This window comes from Spea bombifrons, chromosome 2 (genome assembly GCF_027358695.1).
Source record: "Spea bombifrons isolate aSpeBom1 chromosome 2, aSpeBom1.2.pri, whole genome shotgun sequence".
Classification (NCBI taxonomy): Eukaryota; Metazoa; Chordata; class Amphibia; order Anura; family Pelobatidae; genus Spea; species Spea bombifrons.
In genome coordinates, this window is record NC_071088.1 from 18,879,864 (window position 1) to 18,901,372 (window position 21,509).

At 38.3% G+C, this 21,509-nt stretch overlaps 1 protein-coding gene across 1 annotated transcript in view; it reads right to left on the reverse strand.

The window, feature by feature from the left end:
* Positions 1–21,509, reverse strand: part of PIGL (phosphatidylinositol glycan anchor biosynthesis class L) — a 46,964-nt gene that overhangs the window by 6,247 nt on the left and 19,208 nt on the right. Inside the window, exons 3-4 of the mRNA XM_053456991.1 lie at positions 7,901–7,991; positions 776–843 (exon numbers count right to left, since the gene is read on the reverse strand). Coding sequence (XP_053312966.1) covers positions 776–843; positions 7,901–7,991 — 159 coding nt within the window. The remainder of the gene's footprint in view (positions 1–775; positions 844–7,900; positions 7,992–21,509) is intronic.

A 21,509-nucleotide genomic window follows, 5' to 3' on the forward strand; every position in this document is an offset into this window, starting at 1 on the left:
AAGATATTTTGTCCTGGTTCAGCTCACAAAAGACCGGATCCAGTGGCTTGGCCATAGAATTAATATCGCTAATGAATATTCAACATGATTGGCCTGTTTTCAGAAAATGTCTCCTTATTGTATTGAAGACGTGATTCAATAATATTTACAATTTTTGACTAATTAAGTACACAGCCGAACAAACAGGCCACATTGTGTGACTAATCATAGCTACCACACAGCTAACACCAAACCTATACACCAGAATATCGCAGGTAGGATAAATAATTGGGAACTAAAACCCTGAAGTGAATAATAAAAAAGCAAAACTAAAATCATAAATTATCCTAAAATAGCAGCAGCAGCAGCAAAACAAATTATACAAGCAAAAGAAAATAACACTCAACGTACGTTTCGCTAAGATATATCTTAGCTTCGTCAGGGGACTTTAAAAAGGCCTTTGGAAATTTTTTTTAATTGAAAATATAATAAAATTTATGATTTTAGCTTTTTTTGGCTAACCATAACTGGCAGGTAGTAGGTCCTCATGCCTTTGGTTTTCTGAGCCAGACGTAGTTAGTGTCACTCAAGGCACAAGTACCAAGGTCTGAGATATAAGATTGTCTCATCTTTATTTTCTGCGAAGTGTTAATACCGAGTTCCATAGAAAACTAATTTCAACTATGTCATGATACCATAAAACTTGCTGTTCTGCCTCTCGGGCTCTATATATACATTATAAATGAATGTACATGATTTCCAGCTGAAGGGTTGCTTATCATAGGAAGTACTCTACCTTATGGTGCTGCACAAAGAGATGTGATTGGAATGGCCACTCACTCCTCTCTCATCAAACGTGATCACCTGCCAAAAAAGAAGCCATGCGTCAGTTCTGTACGGGAAACAAACGTATACACCGGTTATATTAAGCTGTGAGCACTGTAAACATATCATATAAATGCCATCCTAAAACCAAGTCAGCTTAACGCTAACCATTATAGGGATATGATACCATCTACAGCTTCTGGTGGTGAGTTTGTGCATGTGATGCAGTATTCGGAATAATCCTAAAGTCATCTGTCCATGTTTCAGTATTAGTCCTGTAGATTCAGGGTGCTTTTTCTACAATTTAACAAAACAAACACCCAGAAGAATGGTGGGACTTGGGGATAGGGGAATAACGTGATCGATAAAGAATGAGCAATTTGTTACAAACACATTATTCTTTATACCAGAAATGCCTCTATAAAAATTGATACAGTAGATCTCACATAAAGTTCTTTTTATCACTAATATCAGATTTAAAATGTTTTCAAAAGTATTGTTCTTGCAAATAGTTTTTGCATAGTATAAGGTTTTCATAAACCTGCATATAAGTCATTTGCATGTGTTCCAACTCTGTTATCATATCCCAATCTACTAGACAAAAACCCTGACATTCTGTTACAAATAATGGAATATATCGGAACCAGACACTCAGATTCATGGAATTCTATGGAGGAATATATTTCTTTATTATTATTATTATCTTTTATTTATATAGCGCCGACAATCTACGCAGCGCTTAATATAATACAATTCATTAATATTGCCATAAAGAATCAGCCCAGTGTGGTGTTTGAATGGGGAAAGCCATCCAAAATATCACATGACTGACAATAGCTGTCTCCGGGGCTGAAGAGGAGTAAAATAAGGGGGGGAAAGATTCTTGTCAAAGTTAACTTATATACTTAGAGAGAAAAATATTACTGCATTACTCCTATCTACTGCAATATAATTATATGTTATTTGGTAATCTTTAAAACACAATATTGCATTCTTAATATTGCAGACTTTAGATTTGTTGAACATTATAAAGGCTCACTGTGGTGGTTATCATCGACCCAAAGACTTACTGGTCTTGTGCCACTAGAGGGCAAAATAACTGCATTGCTATGGGACATTGATAGCGTTTCCAAAGGGAATTTTGGTGCCAATTGAAATAGATGGAGATTTATATTTTTACATGAACAGACTGTAATAGTTCAACAGATACATTTATATTAACAGCAAAATAAAAAGAAGTTGGGAAGCTTGTCCTCTGCCCAGGGATGTGTTAATGTACAAGTAAATAATGAAAAACATCTAGTCTCTTTAACCCCTTCGTGACAAAGGCTGATTTTACATTTTGTACCCTTCGTGACAATGGCCGTTTTAACATTTCTGCGCTGCTCGTGTTTAGCTGTAATTTTCTTCTTTCCCGTTTACTGAACCCACACACATTAGATATTGTTTTTTTCAGGACAAGAAGGGCTTTCTTCAGATGACATTGTTTTGATTGTATCATATTATTTACTATTAAAAAAAGTATAAAATATGGTGAAAAATTTAGAAAAAAATGACTGTTTCTAACTTTTAGTTGAAAAATCTTTTACTCATCTATAAAAGGTAATAAAAAAACCTGCTAAATAGATTCTACTATTTGTCCTGAGTTTAGAAATACCCAATGTTTTTATGTTTTTTTGCTTTTTTCTACACATTATGGGGCAATAAGTACAGGTAGCGTTTTGCTATTTCAAAGCCATTTTTTCTGAATCTGGTAATTCTTCCCCCCATGTGCCATTTCGGGTATCTTTGAACCCGGCCAATGCAATTTACCCCATCAAGTCATATATTTTTGAAAACTAGACAGCCCAGGGTATTCCAAATGCTAGTATTTTAACCCTTTCCAAGCACTTATTCTACCATCAGCCTTTGTCAAACTTTATGGTAGTAATTTTTTTGCATTTGTTTTTTCACACACATTTTACTTCAGGTATGAATAAACAGGTTCTGGTATATGTCACTATCATAAAACACCCCAATATGTGTTCAGCAACATCTCCTGAGTACAGCGATACCTCACATGAATGATTTTGCCTGGCTGTTTGGGGGCAAAAGGGCCACATTTGGGGCATGCCCATTTTCAATGTTGAACTTTGGCATTTGGGGATCCACTGCCCATGCCCTATTTGGTACATCTTTGAGCCGGGCCATTTCAGTGTGCCCAACAAAACCATATATTTTTGAAAACTACACACCACGGGGTATTTTAAATGCTGGTATTTTAACTCTTTGCATGCACACATTTTACCACCAGCATTGTTTCAAAGTTTGCAGTAGTATTTTTGTGTGTGTATTTTTCCCACACACACCTACTTTATGTATGAATTTACAGCTCCTGGTATATGCCGCTGTCACACGACACCCCAATATGTGTTCAGCAACATCTCCTGAGCGCAGTGATACCCCACATGCATGGGTTTGTCATTTTTTTGGGGAACTAAAAGGCCACATTTGGTACGTGTGCATTTTTCTAATTGGAAATTAGATGTGTGGCCATCCTCCCCCCCCCCCCCCGTGTTAATTGGGACCTTGTTGAACCCAGCCAATTCAATTTACCCCATCAAATCATACCTTTTTTAAAAGTAGACACCCCACGGGCATTTAATATGCCAGTATTTTAACTCTTTCCATGCGAGAATTGTTTTAAGCTAATATGCAAATTTTAGGACTTGCTCACAAAAATATATTTTTTATATATATATTTTATTTTTTTTTTTGCCTTTTTAAAAAAAAAATGTAACATTTTTTTTCAACTTGGAGGTTCCCCTGATAGTGACATCAGTGGGAAATGATTTTTACATTTTACTGTTTTTTTACTATTTTTTTCTAATTCTTATTAATTTTATTTTATTTTTTAATTTATTTTTACTAATCACACTGTGATTAGAAAGCTGGGCTCCATTGACTTGCATGGTGAATGCAGTACCTGTATTCAACCTGCAAGTGGAGCCAGAGTTCTCTAGATGTCTGGAGACCATCTAGCGAACTTTAAAACTTGCTTGTTTCTCTTGCAGGGCGGCGGCCATCTTGCTTGATGGCGAAGATCACCGGCAGCTGCGGCTGTGACCGCTCTCCGGAGCGGTCACAGCCCATCGAAAGGTAAGTGTTTGGTGTCGCTGGATGCCTCCTGATCGAGGCATTCCAGCGACACCATTTAAGTTTAGGAGGCGATCGTTGATCGCCTCCTAAACGCTTTTAAAACGGGCGTCCGCCGCCATACAAAGTATGGCGGATGTTGACGCCCCGTGGAGGGGCCAGAGATGGCCCCTTCGTGCCGATCGCGGCGTTGCTGAATGCCTCGAGGTCGAGGCATTCAGCAACGCTTTTTGGGTGCAGAAAGCGAAAGTAGATCGCTTTCTGCACCCGTTTAAAGACGTGCCGGTCCTGGCACGTCAATTGTCGTAAAGCACATGCTTTTCCGTGTCGTGCCAGGACCGGCAATTGTCGTTAAGGGGTTAAAGTTCCTAAATGTGTAAAATTCCTTCACGTCAACTTAATGCTAGTTCATGCCAGACAATCTAACCAATCAACGTGAAGTTTCAACCCGCTTACTAAGAGCTGGAGTCAGGCACTCATAAGTACACACACATGAACATGGTAATTGGAAGGTGTTGGTATATTTATCTGCCATCAACTCATTTGGCCTCCAGTATCATCTATATGCAGATGATACCCAAATCTACCCGTCTTCTCCTGATCTCTCTCCATCTCTCATGTCCCGTATTACCAATTGCTTGTCTGCTATTTCTTCATGGATGTCACAACGCTACCTGAAATGTAATCTTTCTAAAACTGAACTCATTATCCTCCCTCCCTCCATCTCCACTCCACTACCTGAATTCTCTATCACCATTAACAACACAACTATCTCTCCTACTAACCAGGCCCGATGCCTTGGGGTCATCCTTAACTCTAACCTTTCCTTCATCCCTCACATTCAGTCCCTCGCCAGATCCTGCCGCTTGCACCTAAAAAACATCTCTCGTATCCGCCCATTCTTCACCCAAGAATCCACAAAAACTTATCCCTTATCATTTCCCGTCTTGACTACTGCAACACTCTTCTGGTCGGCATTCCACTGTCTCGATTCTCTCCTCTACAGTCTGTCCTAAATGCCGCTGCTAGGCTTATCTTCCTTGCACGCCGCTCCTCTTCTGCTCCCCCCCTCTGTGAATCCCTCCACCAGCTCCATATTACCTTTAGAATTAAATTTAAAATCCTGGTACTGACATATAAGGCCATTCATAATACTGTTCCTCCATACATTTCTGACCTCATTAGCAAATAGTCTCCTACTCGAACCTACGTTTTTCCCATGGGCTAAGGCTCTCCTCCTCACTTATCACCTCTTCCTTTTCCCGTCTACAAGATTTCACTCGGGCTGCCCCATATCTCTGGAATCTACTCCCAAGGAACCTTCAGCATTCACCCTCCCTCCTGACATTCAAGAAACATCTAAAAACCCACTTCTTCAGAGAAGCCACACCATCTTAGCTGCTAGAACTTCCCTGTCACTGATACAACCCCCACACTACCTCTCACCCTTTCTCTGTGCCTTATGTCTGTCACCCCATTTCCCTCTAGATTGCAAGCTTGCGAGCAGGGCTCTTTCCACCGAATGTATCGGTTTGTCTTAGTCTGTCAATTCTTGTCTTGTCATATCCCTTGAATCTATGTATTGTATTAAGCGCTGTGTAAACTGTAGGCATTATATAAATTAAAAATAATAATAATGTGCCAGCATAAGCACAGAAAGGGAATATAGGCTTTGTAGACAAGGACATTAGCATTATCTGAAGGAACAATGTTTTGTTCGGTGCTAAAATTGCATGCTATGAAATAGATACAAAAAAGTTAGGGTACTTTGCCGTATGAGTAAACTTAACACTTATTTTCCTAAAATGCAGAAACGGTCATTGTTATCATGGTTGAAGCGACCTTTCCTCCAAAATGGAAGCAACTGTTCTTTATGAGCAGTACTAGGATTCAGTTCCGGAAAGATAAACAGCAGAATGGAGGGTTTAAAAATCAGAGAACCCTGCTGGTGGGGATGTAGATTCTGAACAGGTTATAGTCAACAAGGAGTGAAGCCACTGACTACAGCTGCCAATATATTTTACAAACCAAATATATTTTAAACATCGCAATAAAAAAAAACAATAATCAGATAAACAGGGATTTATCTCAGAAGCATTGTTTGTACTAAGGCGGGTACGATGCACTCAGGCAAGACCGAGCAGCATGTGAGATATGGGGGTTGCATGGATAACTGTCTATGTATATGTATTCATGTGTTAGTGTATGGTGTTGGAGAGTGTGTGTATGGTGTGAGAGTGTGTTATTCTATAGAAGTGGAGTATGCATGAGTGTGTGGTGTTTGTTGGTTTTTCCGTTACAGTGTTGGCGTGTAGAATGTCAAGGTTGACCCTAGGTTTAGTGGTGTGAGGAAAGGGGGAGATCATGTGTGTATGTGTGTGTTAAGAGAGAGTGGGTGTTAGAGTGGGTTTGTGGTTTTGTATGTGCGTGTGTTTAAGTTACGAGGAACCATATGGTTCACCTCTGCTCAGAAACCAATACTACATCTATCTGTAAACCCAGAAAATTTTTACAAAAAAAAAATGCATACCGAAGGGCAGATTTCTGTAGCTAGATGAGTTATCGCCTACTTTCAGAGTAAAAGCTTTTCCCAAAGGATTGCAAGATTTTAATTTATGATCATGCAGACACTATCAGGAAGAATAGCCGTTTGTGATATAACATCATCCTATACGCATTTCTTTTTCCACAATAATGTGTTGTTTTTAAGGCGATGTTATAACCAATTCAGAGCCTGCTTAATAAACATATGTACTTACTGGTTTCCTCAGAACCGCCTTTACCTTACCGATATAAGAATTATATATATATATATATATTTTTATTTTTTTTTTATTTTTTTTTTTTTACTAAGAACAACGTTTTGCAAATCAATTCAGTATCTCATCAGTATTTATCAAGAGTAAAAGCAATGTTAGAATTCTTAATCTATTATTAGTTGATTAGTTTGATCACAAATAAAAGTGTGTAAACTGATTATTGTTCAATACATTTCATGATATTACAAATGAGGTCATCTTGTCTAAAAACAAAGTACTGCATGAGACATAGGTGCTGTTTATTTGTAACCTCTAATGGGAGATTTCCTGACCACAGGAAGCGTTATGAATATGTTATTATTAATGTGTCCCTTAAATTATGACACCCTCCTCTTCACCACCATTTGCAGTATCTCTCGTGTATGGTGACCACCTAAACCCTCCAGCTGGATATGTCTGAAACAGGGCACCGACTGACAGCAGGAAACATGTAATTGGTACCAAACATGGCAGGAGTTTGGGAAGCTTGGCTCCTGCTGAGTTCAATGTAATGTGTAAAGATAGTCCCAGGTTTACTTGAACTGTGTGGAAAGTGACGGATACCAAATACGCTTCAGGTTCCTAGATATGTTCTGTAGAAGAATATATATAAAGTAAATGGTGTTCCTTCTTGTAAGAACTTGGTGAATATAACATTTGCAGAGCCAAATCTGCCAGGTTCTACAAGTGACCTGAATTCTTGTTAGAATGTCTATTGTGTACTGCTAGGGGTTCTGATCTAAAGTAGTTACGTCGTTTTAAGTAAATTTGACTATTTCATCTGTTTTGAGATTTCTAATAGAAACCCTATAATATGTCATGGGATTAAATAAATCCAAGAGGGAAGTTTTTTTTTTTTTAATTAAGAAGTGTGGTATCAGAACTAAAGATCATTATATGAAGTTTTAGGGCCATTACTGAACCATAAGGTGAAAAAGTTCTACCCTACAGAAAGGATAGCTGATATGTGGAAAGCTTGGGTTGTTCATAAAATTATTCTATAGTCTACATATTGTTAAAAATATCTAGGGTAAACCAATTACAGGCAGGCAAAATTTATGTAAAATATGTAATTACATACATGCAAACTGTGTAAATATTAATTAAAAATACAATTGTGTGCAACATGGGAAGTTACCAATGGGATCGGAAACAGAACTCACCAGGTCAATGTTCTTGTCTTTAATGTGATTCAAGATTAGTGTAGAGAGTAGATTGTTGTCCCACTGTACTTTGGGATTGTCAGGAAGGTCCCTAAAAAATAAAAACATGTTAAAGGGTTGCATAACAATTTAGCAGTCCATTAGGACATTTGTGTGACTTTAGCCCAAAGTCACACCTAAAAAAACATAAGAGGTCCCTTCTTGACTGGCTTCTATGGTATGTGGCCATCTCATCCACTACCATAATGGTCTTAAATTAAGAAATAAAATAATTCATCACACAACGATATTACCACTGGATGACATATGTATTTCTGGATAAGCTTACAGTTCATGATAACTGCAGCTACAGGTACTCTTGTTTGCTTCAGGAGGACTTATTATGAGGGCCACAATATTGTGGCCCGAACTGCCTAGTGTTGCTGCTCACCAGCTCTTGAGTGGGTAGCAGTAACGTCCCGTTTAACCAGATAAAAATCATCATTAATTGGTCAGTTGGTCTGTGAGTGGTCCGTATACACTATGAAGAAGATGTGTATAGAAATGAGGAAGAAGAACCCCTTGGCAAGATCGGGAGAGGGGGCAGCTGGGGGTCACCCCGTTAAAACATCACATGATACCATTTTAGTAAGATCTGCCTGTTCTTGGCAATTCCACAGGAACAAGTGAACTGTTTGTCTGACAAGCCAAGCATAAAACACTATCAGGCATCCTAACAAAATTGGTAAACAAACCTCATTGCTTTCATTTTTTTGTTTATCTGGTTTTTGGATGAAAATGTGAAACTTGGAAACTTTTAGAAATAGCAATTCAATTTTGGGCATAAATTGGTTTGTTGTCTATAGGAAGCTAAATAAACGATTATTAACATGATTCTCCAAAATTTATTAAAGGAAAGAAAAAAGACAAATCTCAGAAGTTAGAAGAAGAAGTAATTGGCAGTGTTCCGCTTAGAGCACAAAGGCTTTCCAGAAGATGCTGGTTATGTAAGATTTATTTTGGGAAAGCTACCAAGTGAAAAACATTTAGGCATCAGGGAATGAACCGGGGTCATTGTGGCTACATTAATATTGAGTGTGACAAGTGACAAAAAAAAGTGTGAAGTTCTATGCCCTGTCACTGAGTCTTAGGGATGGGCTCCATCTCTCAGAGAGGGCTGGAGACAGATAAAGGTCACTTGAGTTCAGTGACGCCCCACAGTTGGGGGTAGGATGCAAGTTATCACCACTAAGTCTTTTATTCTCAGGGGCTGACACATCCCAGGGAAGCCTTACAGGCAGCTTTTGGAATGCATAGGTTATGCTAATACTTTTCCACCTCATTTGTGCAGGGCTTTAATACTGGAAGTTATGGTTAATTATATCTTACGCCATCTTATGCTTTATAATTATTGGCACTGAATACATATAATTATCAGAAGCAGTTTATATTCTGTATAACTTCTGTAGACTGTAAACATGTGACTAGGGTATTCTTTAGCTTTAAGTTTGTATAGCTTTATCAGTACATAGATTTTGACAAATACATGCCGGTGTTACCGTTGGAGAGATGCCACCATCAATTTCCTAACCACAAAGTTGTATGTTCTAACACCTGAATACACTCCATTTTAAGGACCATCTCTGGCAAATTTCTCTAGAACAATGGCTGAGCTGGCCCTGCATAATGCATACTGCACTCAATGAGGTGACTTTGAAGAACTCTCGCCAGTTTAAATATGCATTATACAAGGCCATCCAAGCTATAGCTGGAGCTGAAGCTCACTGGAGTAGGCCCTGCAGAATATAAAGTGCGTAAAGTCAGTGAGATGAAACTGCAACTCTCCTGCTAACTCCATCTTTGGTGAATAAGCCACTCTGTATTTTTTTTTATTATTATTCATCACTTTATTTAGCATTATTATATTCCACGGTGCTGCAAATGGGTAAACAAGTATTTGCATCACATAACAATTCCATTTAAGAAGCAAAAGGTGGGGGAGGCTTACAGTCTAGAAGAACCTCAAGTGACATTATTATTAGGTATAGATTATAAACTCGTAAAAGCAGGGCCCCTTTTTCCATTTGTGCCAATAAGTTGTAACGTGTGTTAATGACAATTTTATATTGTGTTTGTTAAATATTTTCAATGTCTCCTATTGTATCAGCACTATGAATGTAGAGTAAATTATACTCCCAAATAATTATTGGTCATAATTTTGCTTCATTTATAAAAACACATCATGAAACATTATTTCTAATAATTTTAGTTGGTTCTACGGATCAAGCGTTTCCACAACTTCATGCTGGTATTTCCTGCCATATTTCCGAATCCATTATTAAAGATAAGTGGGTTCCCCAGCACGAATAGATTCTGATGTCTCTCAAAGGACCAGTTGTCCTCATATATTTATATAATTCCTGCCCCCTCATCCTCCTTCCAATGAAGGTTCATTGAATGTTCCATTTCACATAAGAAAACTTTTTGCAGTACTTTTCATTTAAACTTCTATATTAAATCCAGATTTAATAAAAGCAGGATCAGAAGACCAGGGAACAGTTAGGAAAACAAAGCCGTGGAGGATGTATGTGAACCGCAGAGCGCCTGAGGCTATGGAGGGCCAGGGGAAAGGAGGTTGTGGAGTTAGCTTTAGAACAACACTTGATAAGAGTCGGGCTCAAGGTCACAGAGCTGAGATACAAATCTGTGATGAACTGCAGCTGAGAACATTTTGTCAGTTGAGTCCTATCATCCCTTCCATCCCCCTCATCCTTTGTCCCTTTTGCTTGAGGTTCCTGCTGCCAAGTTTCATGATGGATCAAGGTATAAATCTAGTGGCATACAAGGGGGAAGTCACTGGTTCAGCCTTCCCTTCTTCACTCTTGGAGGCAAGAGGACAAAAGTTTAACTCCATCTCAACCAAAGCCTATTGAGTTGTTAATGAATCAGTGACAACAAAGACAGTCTAACTGATAGACTACTAATGGCTGTTATCACCAAAATGTCTATTAACATACACATAAAACATACCAAACTAACTGGTCCATGAAATCTATTTAGTAAATATTTTGAATATATATATATATATATATATATATATACACACACACACACAGAGGGTCCATAAACTTATTATGACTTCTTTTTTTTTTAATTTTCACTTGAAGTTTAAAGGTAGTTAAAATTATAAAATCTGAAAATATTAAAAGAAGCCCACATGGCACTTCTAATATCTCATTATTATGTTTATATGAAAAAAGAGATACAGCAAAAATGAATGATTAGCAGCATTATAAGCTTAGATAAGATGTCCGAATAGAGGACCATAGGATCCTTTTTGCAGCTGTCTTGCTATTGTAGAATCTGATGAGGGGATCACTGAGCTCTTAGGAAATTGCCAAAATAGTCATGACAGATTTAGTAACCAGGGCACTGTTTAAACCTCAAGCTTAGAGATAGAAAAGCTGTTTAACCCTTGAAAGGCAGCTGATATAACATCACAGAACATTCCGAACACAATGAACTGAAGTCCAGCCAAGCATTTTATACATCTATATTAAGTAACCGCTGGTGTTACGTCTTATTCTGTTATAAGATCTTTAAAATCTAAAACCCAATATGTCAATAAATAATAACAATAAATGTCAGCATTATCAACTATAAATGGGGAAGAAAGATAAAAATACACGTCAGTCCTCTCACTGCAATTGGCATGATAGAAGTGCATAAGACATAATAAACATAACAGGAGATGTCAGACCTGGGGCAAAAGGATCTTTCCTGCCCCCTGTATTTTGGATTAGCAAATCCCTCCATCCGAAAGCGCAATGGAGAAAGATTATCACATGTAATCAATTAATTACATGAAAGCTGGGTGCAACACAGCCACTAGCGGCCAACATATAGTGCTTGGAGGAGGAAGTACAGTATGTACACCATCATTATAATTATTAATGATTCTGAGAATCTCTGGACAAATCCCAATTCACTTTATATGAAACAAAATGTTCTCATTGGGAAAAAAACCTTGATTTTCAAAGAAATCAGAATTTTAAGCAACATTTCTAACGGATGTAAAAACAAACATTGTATGAGAGTGCAGGTTTTTCGTCATTCTTATATCCGAGGCATATGTTAATGTTTATCAGGGTCAAAAGGCCAAAATCTTGAACAATTATCAACAAACAGTAAAGCCGTTTATGTGGCTGCTAGAGAGAGACAGAGCAGGATATGATACAACAAACCAGAAAAATTGTAGCAGAAAGAAAAAACTCTTCTTGGCAATCAAATTATTACAGTAATGATCCAAAGGGCTGAAGCAAAAGCTCACCGGTTACTTATTTATTCAATTTATGTTGCTTCATAGCTTTGACTGTATTGTAGAATCGTGAAAGACGGGTATTATATCATATGTGAGATTTGTGTGTGTGATGCTCTGTTTTTTCTTATAATGGTACTTATAATGAGGCATCTTATCTTAAACAAAAACATCACTTGAATCGGGATTAGTTTGTTTATTAAAAACTTAACTGGCTTGATAAAAAATCCATGTGATTAATCTGTACTCTAGAATGGCTCCAGAATTAACTCCCTGGGATTCCTCAGAAACATAGACACTAGTGAGTTTATTGTGAGTGGTTTCATTTGGAGGAACTTTATCTGGAGCAAAATGTTTGGTGACTACCGCTGGCAAACTGAGGTGCAGGTCTCCACATGAAGAAAAAAGGATATATCTACATTAGCCAAAACAAAAAGTGGAGTATTTAGTTGAAGCTAATACCATTTATCCACTCATACAAAAGACGTAAAGATACAGAAGCTTTAAGGACCTCTGAGGTCTTCCTCAGATCTGCGGAAGAGAACTTTCAGGCCCCAAAAGCTTCTAACTTTGCTTCTATTTTCTACGGAGGCCCCATAAAAGGTATCAGCATTAACTAAAGACTCACATAAATTATTGGAATTGAACCTTAGACAGCTTGAAACATAGAATGCAAAGACAGAAAAGACTCTTTCGGCCCATCCATTTTTCTTATGTTGAGAATTAGACCTTAATCGGCCCCTGGATTTAGATTTATGATATCTTTATGCTGATCCCATGCACGTTTAAATCCCCTCACTGTATTAGACGTTTGTGGATTTTGCCATCGGTCCAGAGCTGCTTTGACTAGACTCCATTTGCACTCAGCAGACTCAAATAACCAAGTAAAACAAGGAAACACAGCACGTAGCAGATTGATGCACACACTCCATGAACGAAGCAAAGTCTTTTCCAAATACAGTGTGACACATTTCTTACATACCAACCATTTTAAAGCAAATAGTTAACTATGGTGAGCAATAACCACCAGGAGATAGAGTAAATATTGGTATTACAGGGAATGAGGACATGTAGAGAATAAACAAACAACTGCCCTCTTTGGTTCATTCACCTTTTAAGAAGGCAAAGGTGATACGAAGACGGATCAGCTTGTCACAGTTTCCGCACTTCTGTATTAGACAGAGGCATGGGGTGGACAAACCAGAGGTTAAAATGAACCACCACCATTATAAAAAAAGATTGGACAATCATTTTATTTTAACAGGGACTAAGGGAGGCTGCTAAAGGCCAGTATGCTTTCCCAAACATGTAGAATACATGCAAATTGCCTTCTGTAAAACAAACATTATGTCCCTTTTAGAAAGCAGCAACAGGAAGTAGTGAGGTCTAATTCACATCCATTTTTTAAATAAGTTTAAAATAAGTAATAAAATGAAGTTCCTTTCCTATTCCTCTCTCATAGTGACTCCATGATTAACACCAGCAGCCTGACTCCCAAAAAAGTCACTGGATGTAACTGGCTCTTTAAAATGATACATTTACCATAGTCAAGTCCCAGGTATGCCCATAACAGTGACCCCCTCTCAATGTATTTAACCTGTTTCACGCCTAAATCACTGTATCATGACATGTGTGTGAAATCACACTGACCTACTGAATTATATGAATTCAAAGGATGATAAGCTCTGCCGAGCACTGGGATTTTACATTATATACTGGAGCTCTGTATTTTAAAGGCAAGCAATACCTTTTGAAGTCTATTATGGAGGCTGAGCCCATTCAGGACAGTCCTTTACAGTGTAAAAGGGCCAGTTAGGGAGATCAGAAGTATGCATTGGAACTGGGGTCTTGTCTAAGCCAGAATACTTTGCTCACAACATACTTCTGTATGATTAATGACATGGATTAGGATAAGAACACAAGCTTTAAAAATGCATTCATGTATCACTGGCACTGTGCTTTGAAATAATATGAACACCCTCCAAGGACACACAAAGTCCAGCACAGGCTGACCTAAACTGCAACGTTTATGACGCAAGCTTGGCAGTATTGGAATGTACTAACCTGTAACATATTATCAAAAGCCCCCACCAAATGAGTCCCAGAAAACATTTGCCAGTACTCAATACGACTTCAAATCATATTATTTTATTCTGAGAAGAACTGAAATCCCCAAACCTGTGCTGTAAAATCCCAGTTTTTTTTAATGGGCTTTGGAATGATGGAATGGATGTTCTAGTATGTTCAGTGCTAAACCCACCAGGACAGCATAAAGCACTGGGAATGTGTTTATGCAGTTAGTTTCTGTTTAGATTTGGCTTAAAGGGACACCCCAGCCATCATATGCACTTTAACAAATAATTATTGCATTTGTCAAGGAACTACCTCTTTAAACTGCTTAAGACCTGCACAGCGGCCTCACAAACATCCACATCTGGAGAGGAAACTGGCCTTCACGTACAATCAAAGGCAGGACAGGAAAGGGAGATACTGCCAATGGCACTCAATGGGTTACTACAAAGAAAAATGTTAGCCTTTCTGTCATCGGCCTTTCATGTCAGGATTCCCTCTCTGTCTGAATACATTGACCTTTCCTGAATATTTCCTCCGTGGAGATTAGAGATGAGGTGGAGAGAAGCTGTGAGAAAGAATGAGGCAGAAGAGAGTGTCAGAGCCCATGTTATATGGATAGGATGATATTTTGAGTACTGGAGTCAAAAATATAATTTTTTTTATTACATAATTATTTAACAATGCCTTAAGTTTTAAGGATCATTTACTCCAGCGCTGGGATGAGAACCAATATTCACACGTGTACATGTTAAGAGATCAATATATATAGATACTACCCATATACTAACAATACTAGTTTGTACTCTGCTTAAGTATAAGGAACACTAGCCTTTTCAGAGGTTAATGACAAAGTGTATACCTCATAGGTTTAAATCTTTATTTTTAAGGCAGTCTTTCTTTGGCACAAAAATTCCCCTGTCTGTGTTCTACAGCTCTTATTTTACAGAGAAGGTAGTAGATAAGTGGAACAGTCTCCCAGCACAAGTAGTAGAGTCTAATATGGTATAAGAATAGAGACACGAGGCTATGCAGAATCTAAGACGAGACCAAGGGGTTACAACAAACTATATCCATACAGTACAAATGTGTTTCTACATTAAATCTCAACAAATCTTCTAAAAAGTTTTACCTGGTTAAATGGACAAGGCAACCAAGTAATGCTAAGAGAACACTCTGTGCGCAATAAAAGCGCTTTCCTGCCAATGATTGGCCACTTCAAGCAGCCAATAAGTGGCAAGAATTGTTGGACCACAGGGGAAGAGGGCAACTGTGAGACTGTAGCTACAAACCTCAGTTGCTTTTTTGTTTTCCCTTTGAGCAGGAAAATGTTCCACGTACGTCATGAGAAAACGTACCTAGAGGACAAGTGATGTTACCTGGTACGCCATGGGTAATAAATGCCCCCACTTTACCAAGGAGGTGCCTAGCTGGTTAAGTAAGCTTTTCTTCGCTCAGATGGTGTTGCTGCAATGCCTCGATAATGAGGCATTCAGCAACATCAAAAAAACAAATTAAATAATTATGTATAAATTAGATTAGTCAATGAAATTATTAAAATACATTTGATCATTTATTTCAGGTGCACATTTTAGTTTTTCAACGTTATTGCTGATAATTGGCATGTAAAAATAAGTACAACATTCTGTCAAGACATATACGATGTAATACTTGTCACTAGAGAAAGTTCTTGCTTACATTACCTAAAAGAGAAGTCATAACACATGATTCTGAAACAAGCTTTCAACACATATGTACAGTTAAACATTTTGTAACCATGGACTATGCCTAATTGTGAACGGTTCCCTTCATAAGTAGCTCTGCAGTAATTCCCCATCTTAACCATTATGAGCTTTTAATTTAGAAGACATCACCCACGGGGCTCTTTTACCATGAACACGTATAGTGGTATCATTTTCAAATTATACCTTTCGGTTCTTATATCTACCCCTTGCAATATGTTATGTGTAAACTGTATTACCCTAGGCCGTCATTCCCCCCGGGTCGAACACGGAGGGTCCGATATTAGTATCCACACTACCTAGGGTAGTTGACCTAAACTGTCCCCTGTCTTCTGGGAAACTCCTTGCCCTGCCAACCCACCCTCCAGCATTCATCAAGGAGATATACTGATCTGAAAGCAGACAAATCGCCCATGTCTTATTATAGACATGTTGCGTATTAAAGAGGGTGTAAGACATCTCCTCCATGAGCCTGTGGACTTCTACAGTGTCGCTAAAGTTGGACAACTCTGTTTTCCCCTTTCTATCCAGGCATAATTTAGTGGTAAGTGCACAATTAATTTTCTCATCCCAGAAGGGATACATTATTTCCTACGTCAACTAAGAATTTTGACATCTTGTCATCCTGCTCCAATATCCTTTTTTGGACATCTTTGAAAGCCGACAAATTCAACTTATCCCTATTAAACCATATATTTTTGAAAGGTAAACATCCCAGGGTAATTAAAATGGTGGAATTTTAACATTTTCCATGCACTAATTCTACCACCAGCCTTTCTCAAAGTTTGAGGTAGTAATTTTTTGTGCTTGTGGCATGGGGTGTCCCCCAAAAGCTCATATATGTGATGGCCAGGTGTCCACATACTTTTGGCCATATAGTGTACACATGGCCTCCAGGTGGCTATTCAAGTCCATATGATATATTTTTACACTCTTGCAGTATGTGGCCGTGCATATCCAGCACACTGCAGGCTACAATCTGCTCCTGGTAAGGATGCAGCCGTATGGCCCTGTATGAAAATAATCTTTCAGTCAAACTGTTGAGACCCAAGTTGTTATATTAAGTAAATTAAAGATGCTCTACTGGAGGTAACACAACATATATATGTAGAGTATTGTATCTGTTTTACTCTATACGAAAGCACTTTTGTGCGATACATAAAAAAAATAAGGGTAAATAAGAACGTGGACCAGATCTTGCGGCACTAAGAACCAACTGCTTTCCCTCTCCAGAGCACATCTAGCCGAGTGTAGGTGTCAAGCCGATTACGCAACTGTTTTGCTATAGCAACAGTCGAGATGATCTGCAGTAACCTCTGCTGCCGCCACCCTCCAGTGCGGATGAACATGTCTGATTGCCTGAAGGGTTTGGCAGGCAGTTGTTCAACTTTGGCCTACTAGAGTCCCTCCTGTTTTCATTGGCAGTGCTCTAGCGTGTTTGCTGCAGTCACATGGCTGTTGGTGTTGGAAGACAGATGGCTGGAAAAAGTGCACCTACATTTAGCATCCAAGTTCCTTTTACTAGCCTTGCTGACTGTTTCACAGTCCCTTCGTTAACCCTTTCACACTAACTGCTGGACACATGGTTTTATGAAAAGAATGTATGTTTTAGTCATGGAATAAGTCAGGAATCATTGGCATGTAAAATCAATGTGCATAACAATCATACAGTGAATATATGAAAAAAGTCCACTCACTTGCAAGAAAGGGGCAAATACATACAATGAAAAGTCTGTATTAACCCATTAAGAGCCATTTTACACTACAGAACCAGAACATTTTCCCAGTTCTTCAACAATTTTTTTAATTTTTTTAACCCCTACCTAACCCTAACCTAATCTAACTAGCCCTCATCACACTAACTAAAAATAAATTAAGTATCTAGGGTCACATTTCAAAAATTTATTTAAAAATAAATAAAAAAATTATAAACCTGCATCTTGGGGCCATGGAATCCTTGTTTCTTACTGTTCTCTGTCTATCTAGTTCACAATCACAGTGAGAAGGGAAGGGGCAGAGAACAGAGACAATGCCTTTGACATCAGACATTACTTGTGCGTTTGATTGGCTGTAGAAGGGATCACGTGTATGGAAATACCACTCGGATCCTGATGCAGTCATCCACTGTGGCGATCGCGGCGACGTGGGAGTGATGTTAACCGATGACATACTAGGAACATTACAGGCCCTTTAACAGCAATTTTTCTGACATTTCTGGTTTGTCATTGGTCACATAGGGTTTAAATGCCCTAAGAAAATATATGCAAGCTGTGTAATTGCAAGTAAATTAAATTAGATGAAATGTCTTCCTCCACAAAAAGCCACTGTGTTATTTTTTAAAGAGAGAATAGACTAACTACTTCTTTACTGGGGGTGTTTTGTGCTCACAAACCTGAGACTTTCAGGTTTTTTACAGTTTAAATGTTGGTGCACCCATGCAAATTATTTTTTCTTTTGATACCAGTTTTAGCTGAATAGTCCATCATTTTCTATGAATAATACATTCAAATAACGAAATGTTTTGAAAAAACTATTTTTCACTAATGAAAATGGTCCCCAAACCTGTTCACTAAATCCAAACCAAGACACCACAAAATATATGAATGTAGATGTCTTGCATCTGAAAAAACCCAACATGCATAGGTTTTGTTGTTTTTTTAATGTTTTTTGGAAGTTACGCGGCACCAAATTGGACATGTCCGGTCCCTTTTCCAAACTTACAAATTTTCGTTTGAGACTGTTGATTCCACCACCAGCTCCAAATATTCACACAAAAGTATATATTTTGGAGAGAAAACAACCCAGGGTATTTCACTAAGAGCATTAGGTCACTAAGCATGCGATCCGCTGGTGAATAATCCCTGGCAAAGGGAGCGTAATGTTACTTGATGTTGCTTTTTTCACCAAACTATCCATGTTTTTGTGCTTTACACACAAAGTGCACTAGACAGGGCCAACATAAATCGGGTGATTTTTCATTTCAACTCACTGTTTAATCAATAAGCCCCACAGAAAGGCAACTTTTGATACTCCAGCTGTGAACTCTAACTCCTATTCTACCCAGCCAGCCAAGAACATACCGAGTTATGTGAAATCTGTTTGCCTTGCCTGTTTGTAGAGAAATGAACCAAGGCTAGACTTGCACCGCCGGCTCCCTTATCACAGCTTATGTTATGTGTGTGCGTGCACGTTGGCCATACACTCTGTAACCCAGAACCACTAAACAAATGGGGTCAGAGATGTTTACAGTCAACACAACGCTATCCAGATTGGGAAAATGATTGTTTTTTTGGCAGTACATTTCTGTTTTGGTTCCAACCTGTTGCCCTGTTATTTCAAGGGGCCCAGCAGAATCTTAATGCAGTTCTAGTGAACGATTTTAAACGCCAGTCTGAAAACACGGATAAGATGATCACATACTATGTTCTATCTTAGCTCTGCAAAACTGGTTATGTTACATAAACGCATTGAAACTCTGCTAAACGAAAGGGGTAATCAACCATGTTGCAATTTTTTATAAATTAATTACCATCAAGACCTTCTGGAATATTATCAATACAAATATTAGAATGGGTCCAAGTACAGATCCCTGAGGTAACAAGTCGTAGCTCCGAATATAGGCCAACGACTACAACCCAATGTTTTCTGTCTCTCAGCCGCAGTTTATTGATAAATCTTTTATGTGGGACAGTGTCAAACGCCTTTCTGAAATCCAGATACGCAATGTCTACTGCACCACTTTTATCAATAATTTTGGTCACCCAATCAAAAAAAATCTATAGCCAATGGTATGTTAACAGCTTGTGCATTGTGCTACGTAATGAAGTAGAACAAATGACATTAAAAGCACATTAGGACTTGTTTCAAGTGGGTCTGCTGTATTTTTACATCAAGAAGACTTTTGGGGGTCCCTTTGTTACATCTCTAACAAGCCCCATTTTCTGTTCACTTGAATGTCCTCCCCTGCTAGATTTACTAACACCTGGAAAGCAGTCATACAGAACACATGGGGGCTGAGAAAATTAAATTATGTATTATTTATAGAAAAAAAGAACTATGTTTTTCCCTCTTTTCTACTTATTATTTGTTGGCATTGTAAATCTACATCCTTCTGGCATATATTTGGAATCCCATGGAGATCTGACCTAATGCAGAAAATGTTCTGGCCGCTGACTGAATGGCATTCAAACTCTGATTCCAGCGGTAAGGTGTGATGTTGTACTGCCAATCTCCCCTGAGGTGCTGGCCACACTTTTTTCCGTATGCGTAGATTTTGGACTTCAAATAGTGTGTCTCATGCAGCCAAAGACTATACTCTACACAGTCTTACCAAAACTACCCACTATAACCCCAACTTTTACATGGGAGTGTCCAAGTTGGACAGAGAGTCATGGAGAAGGTTTAGAAAATAATCCCCTCGTATACCAGTATAGACAAAGGCCTTCAGGTGCTGCCATTCTAGGTTTTATCACAAACTGGTGTTGCCAAATAATTTATTTAAGGAGGAGCTCACACGTGGAAACGTGGCATTAGGAGATGAAGAGTTTCTGTCGTGTGTATTTAGGACAAAGAGTGGGTGTTGCGCTTAAAATGTAACATAGAAAAACCACATTGTTATTTACTTTGGCTTGTGTTCAGGTAAATAAAAAAGGTGTACATACGCCCGAGGCAGAAAATTCTTTATAAACGTATACCGTGCACTATATAATACAGTTAACAATTAGCAAGATCTAGAAGCTTCACCACAAATATATAAAATAAATGAAATCAATACATTAAAAGGTTGTATTTACCTTGTTTCTAGTATGGTATAGCAACACGTAAAGGGTAGTAAAGCTCTATACAAGTCATAATATCAAAGGTTTTTGTTCTAGGAGCTGTAGTTCGTTTCATTACAAAATATACTCAGCATCAACAGCACTATATAAATGATGCCTTAGTAGCCTGGAATTAAATGCTACTTCCTACTATATGACTAAGCACGCTGTATTGAGAATGCTCCATCCAGAATTTGCATGTAATTGGATGTGTCATCAACTGCGCAAAAAAAAAAAATCTTTACGTTGTGCTAGTATTTTTCCTCTTTTAATAGTAAGGTCTTGTGTGCACACCTATTATAAACTTTTGGAGCTCTGTGTCGGTGGTAGGGATACAAAACTTTAGCATGACAGTAATTAAAGACATGATGTACATGCTAATTATAACATTCTATATATCTAAGCTTGGGAGGAGGGTGCTCTTTACCCAATAAATTGGTAAAGATGGCCCTCTGGGCTTCAGAAACTTTTGGCTAAGTTCAAGCAAGTACCCATAGCGAGAGGGAAAGCTTAATCCTCTGGTTTTAAAGCCCAAAGTGTCTGGTTTTGCACCCAGATAAGTTCAGGTTCTGGACACGTGTCCCATTTTTTTTTCGGTGCATACTAGCACGTCATGCACGTCTTCTTTTTTCCTATTACCATCCCCATCATCTTAGGCTAGGTGGTGGTAAAGGAAATTTTAT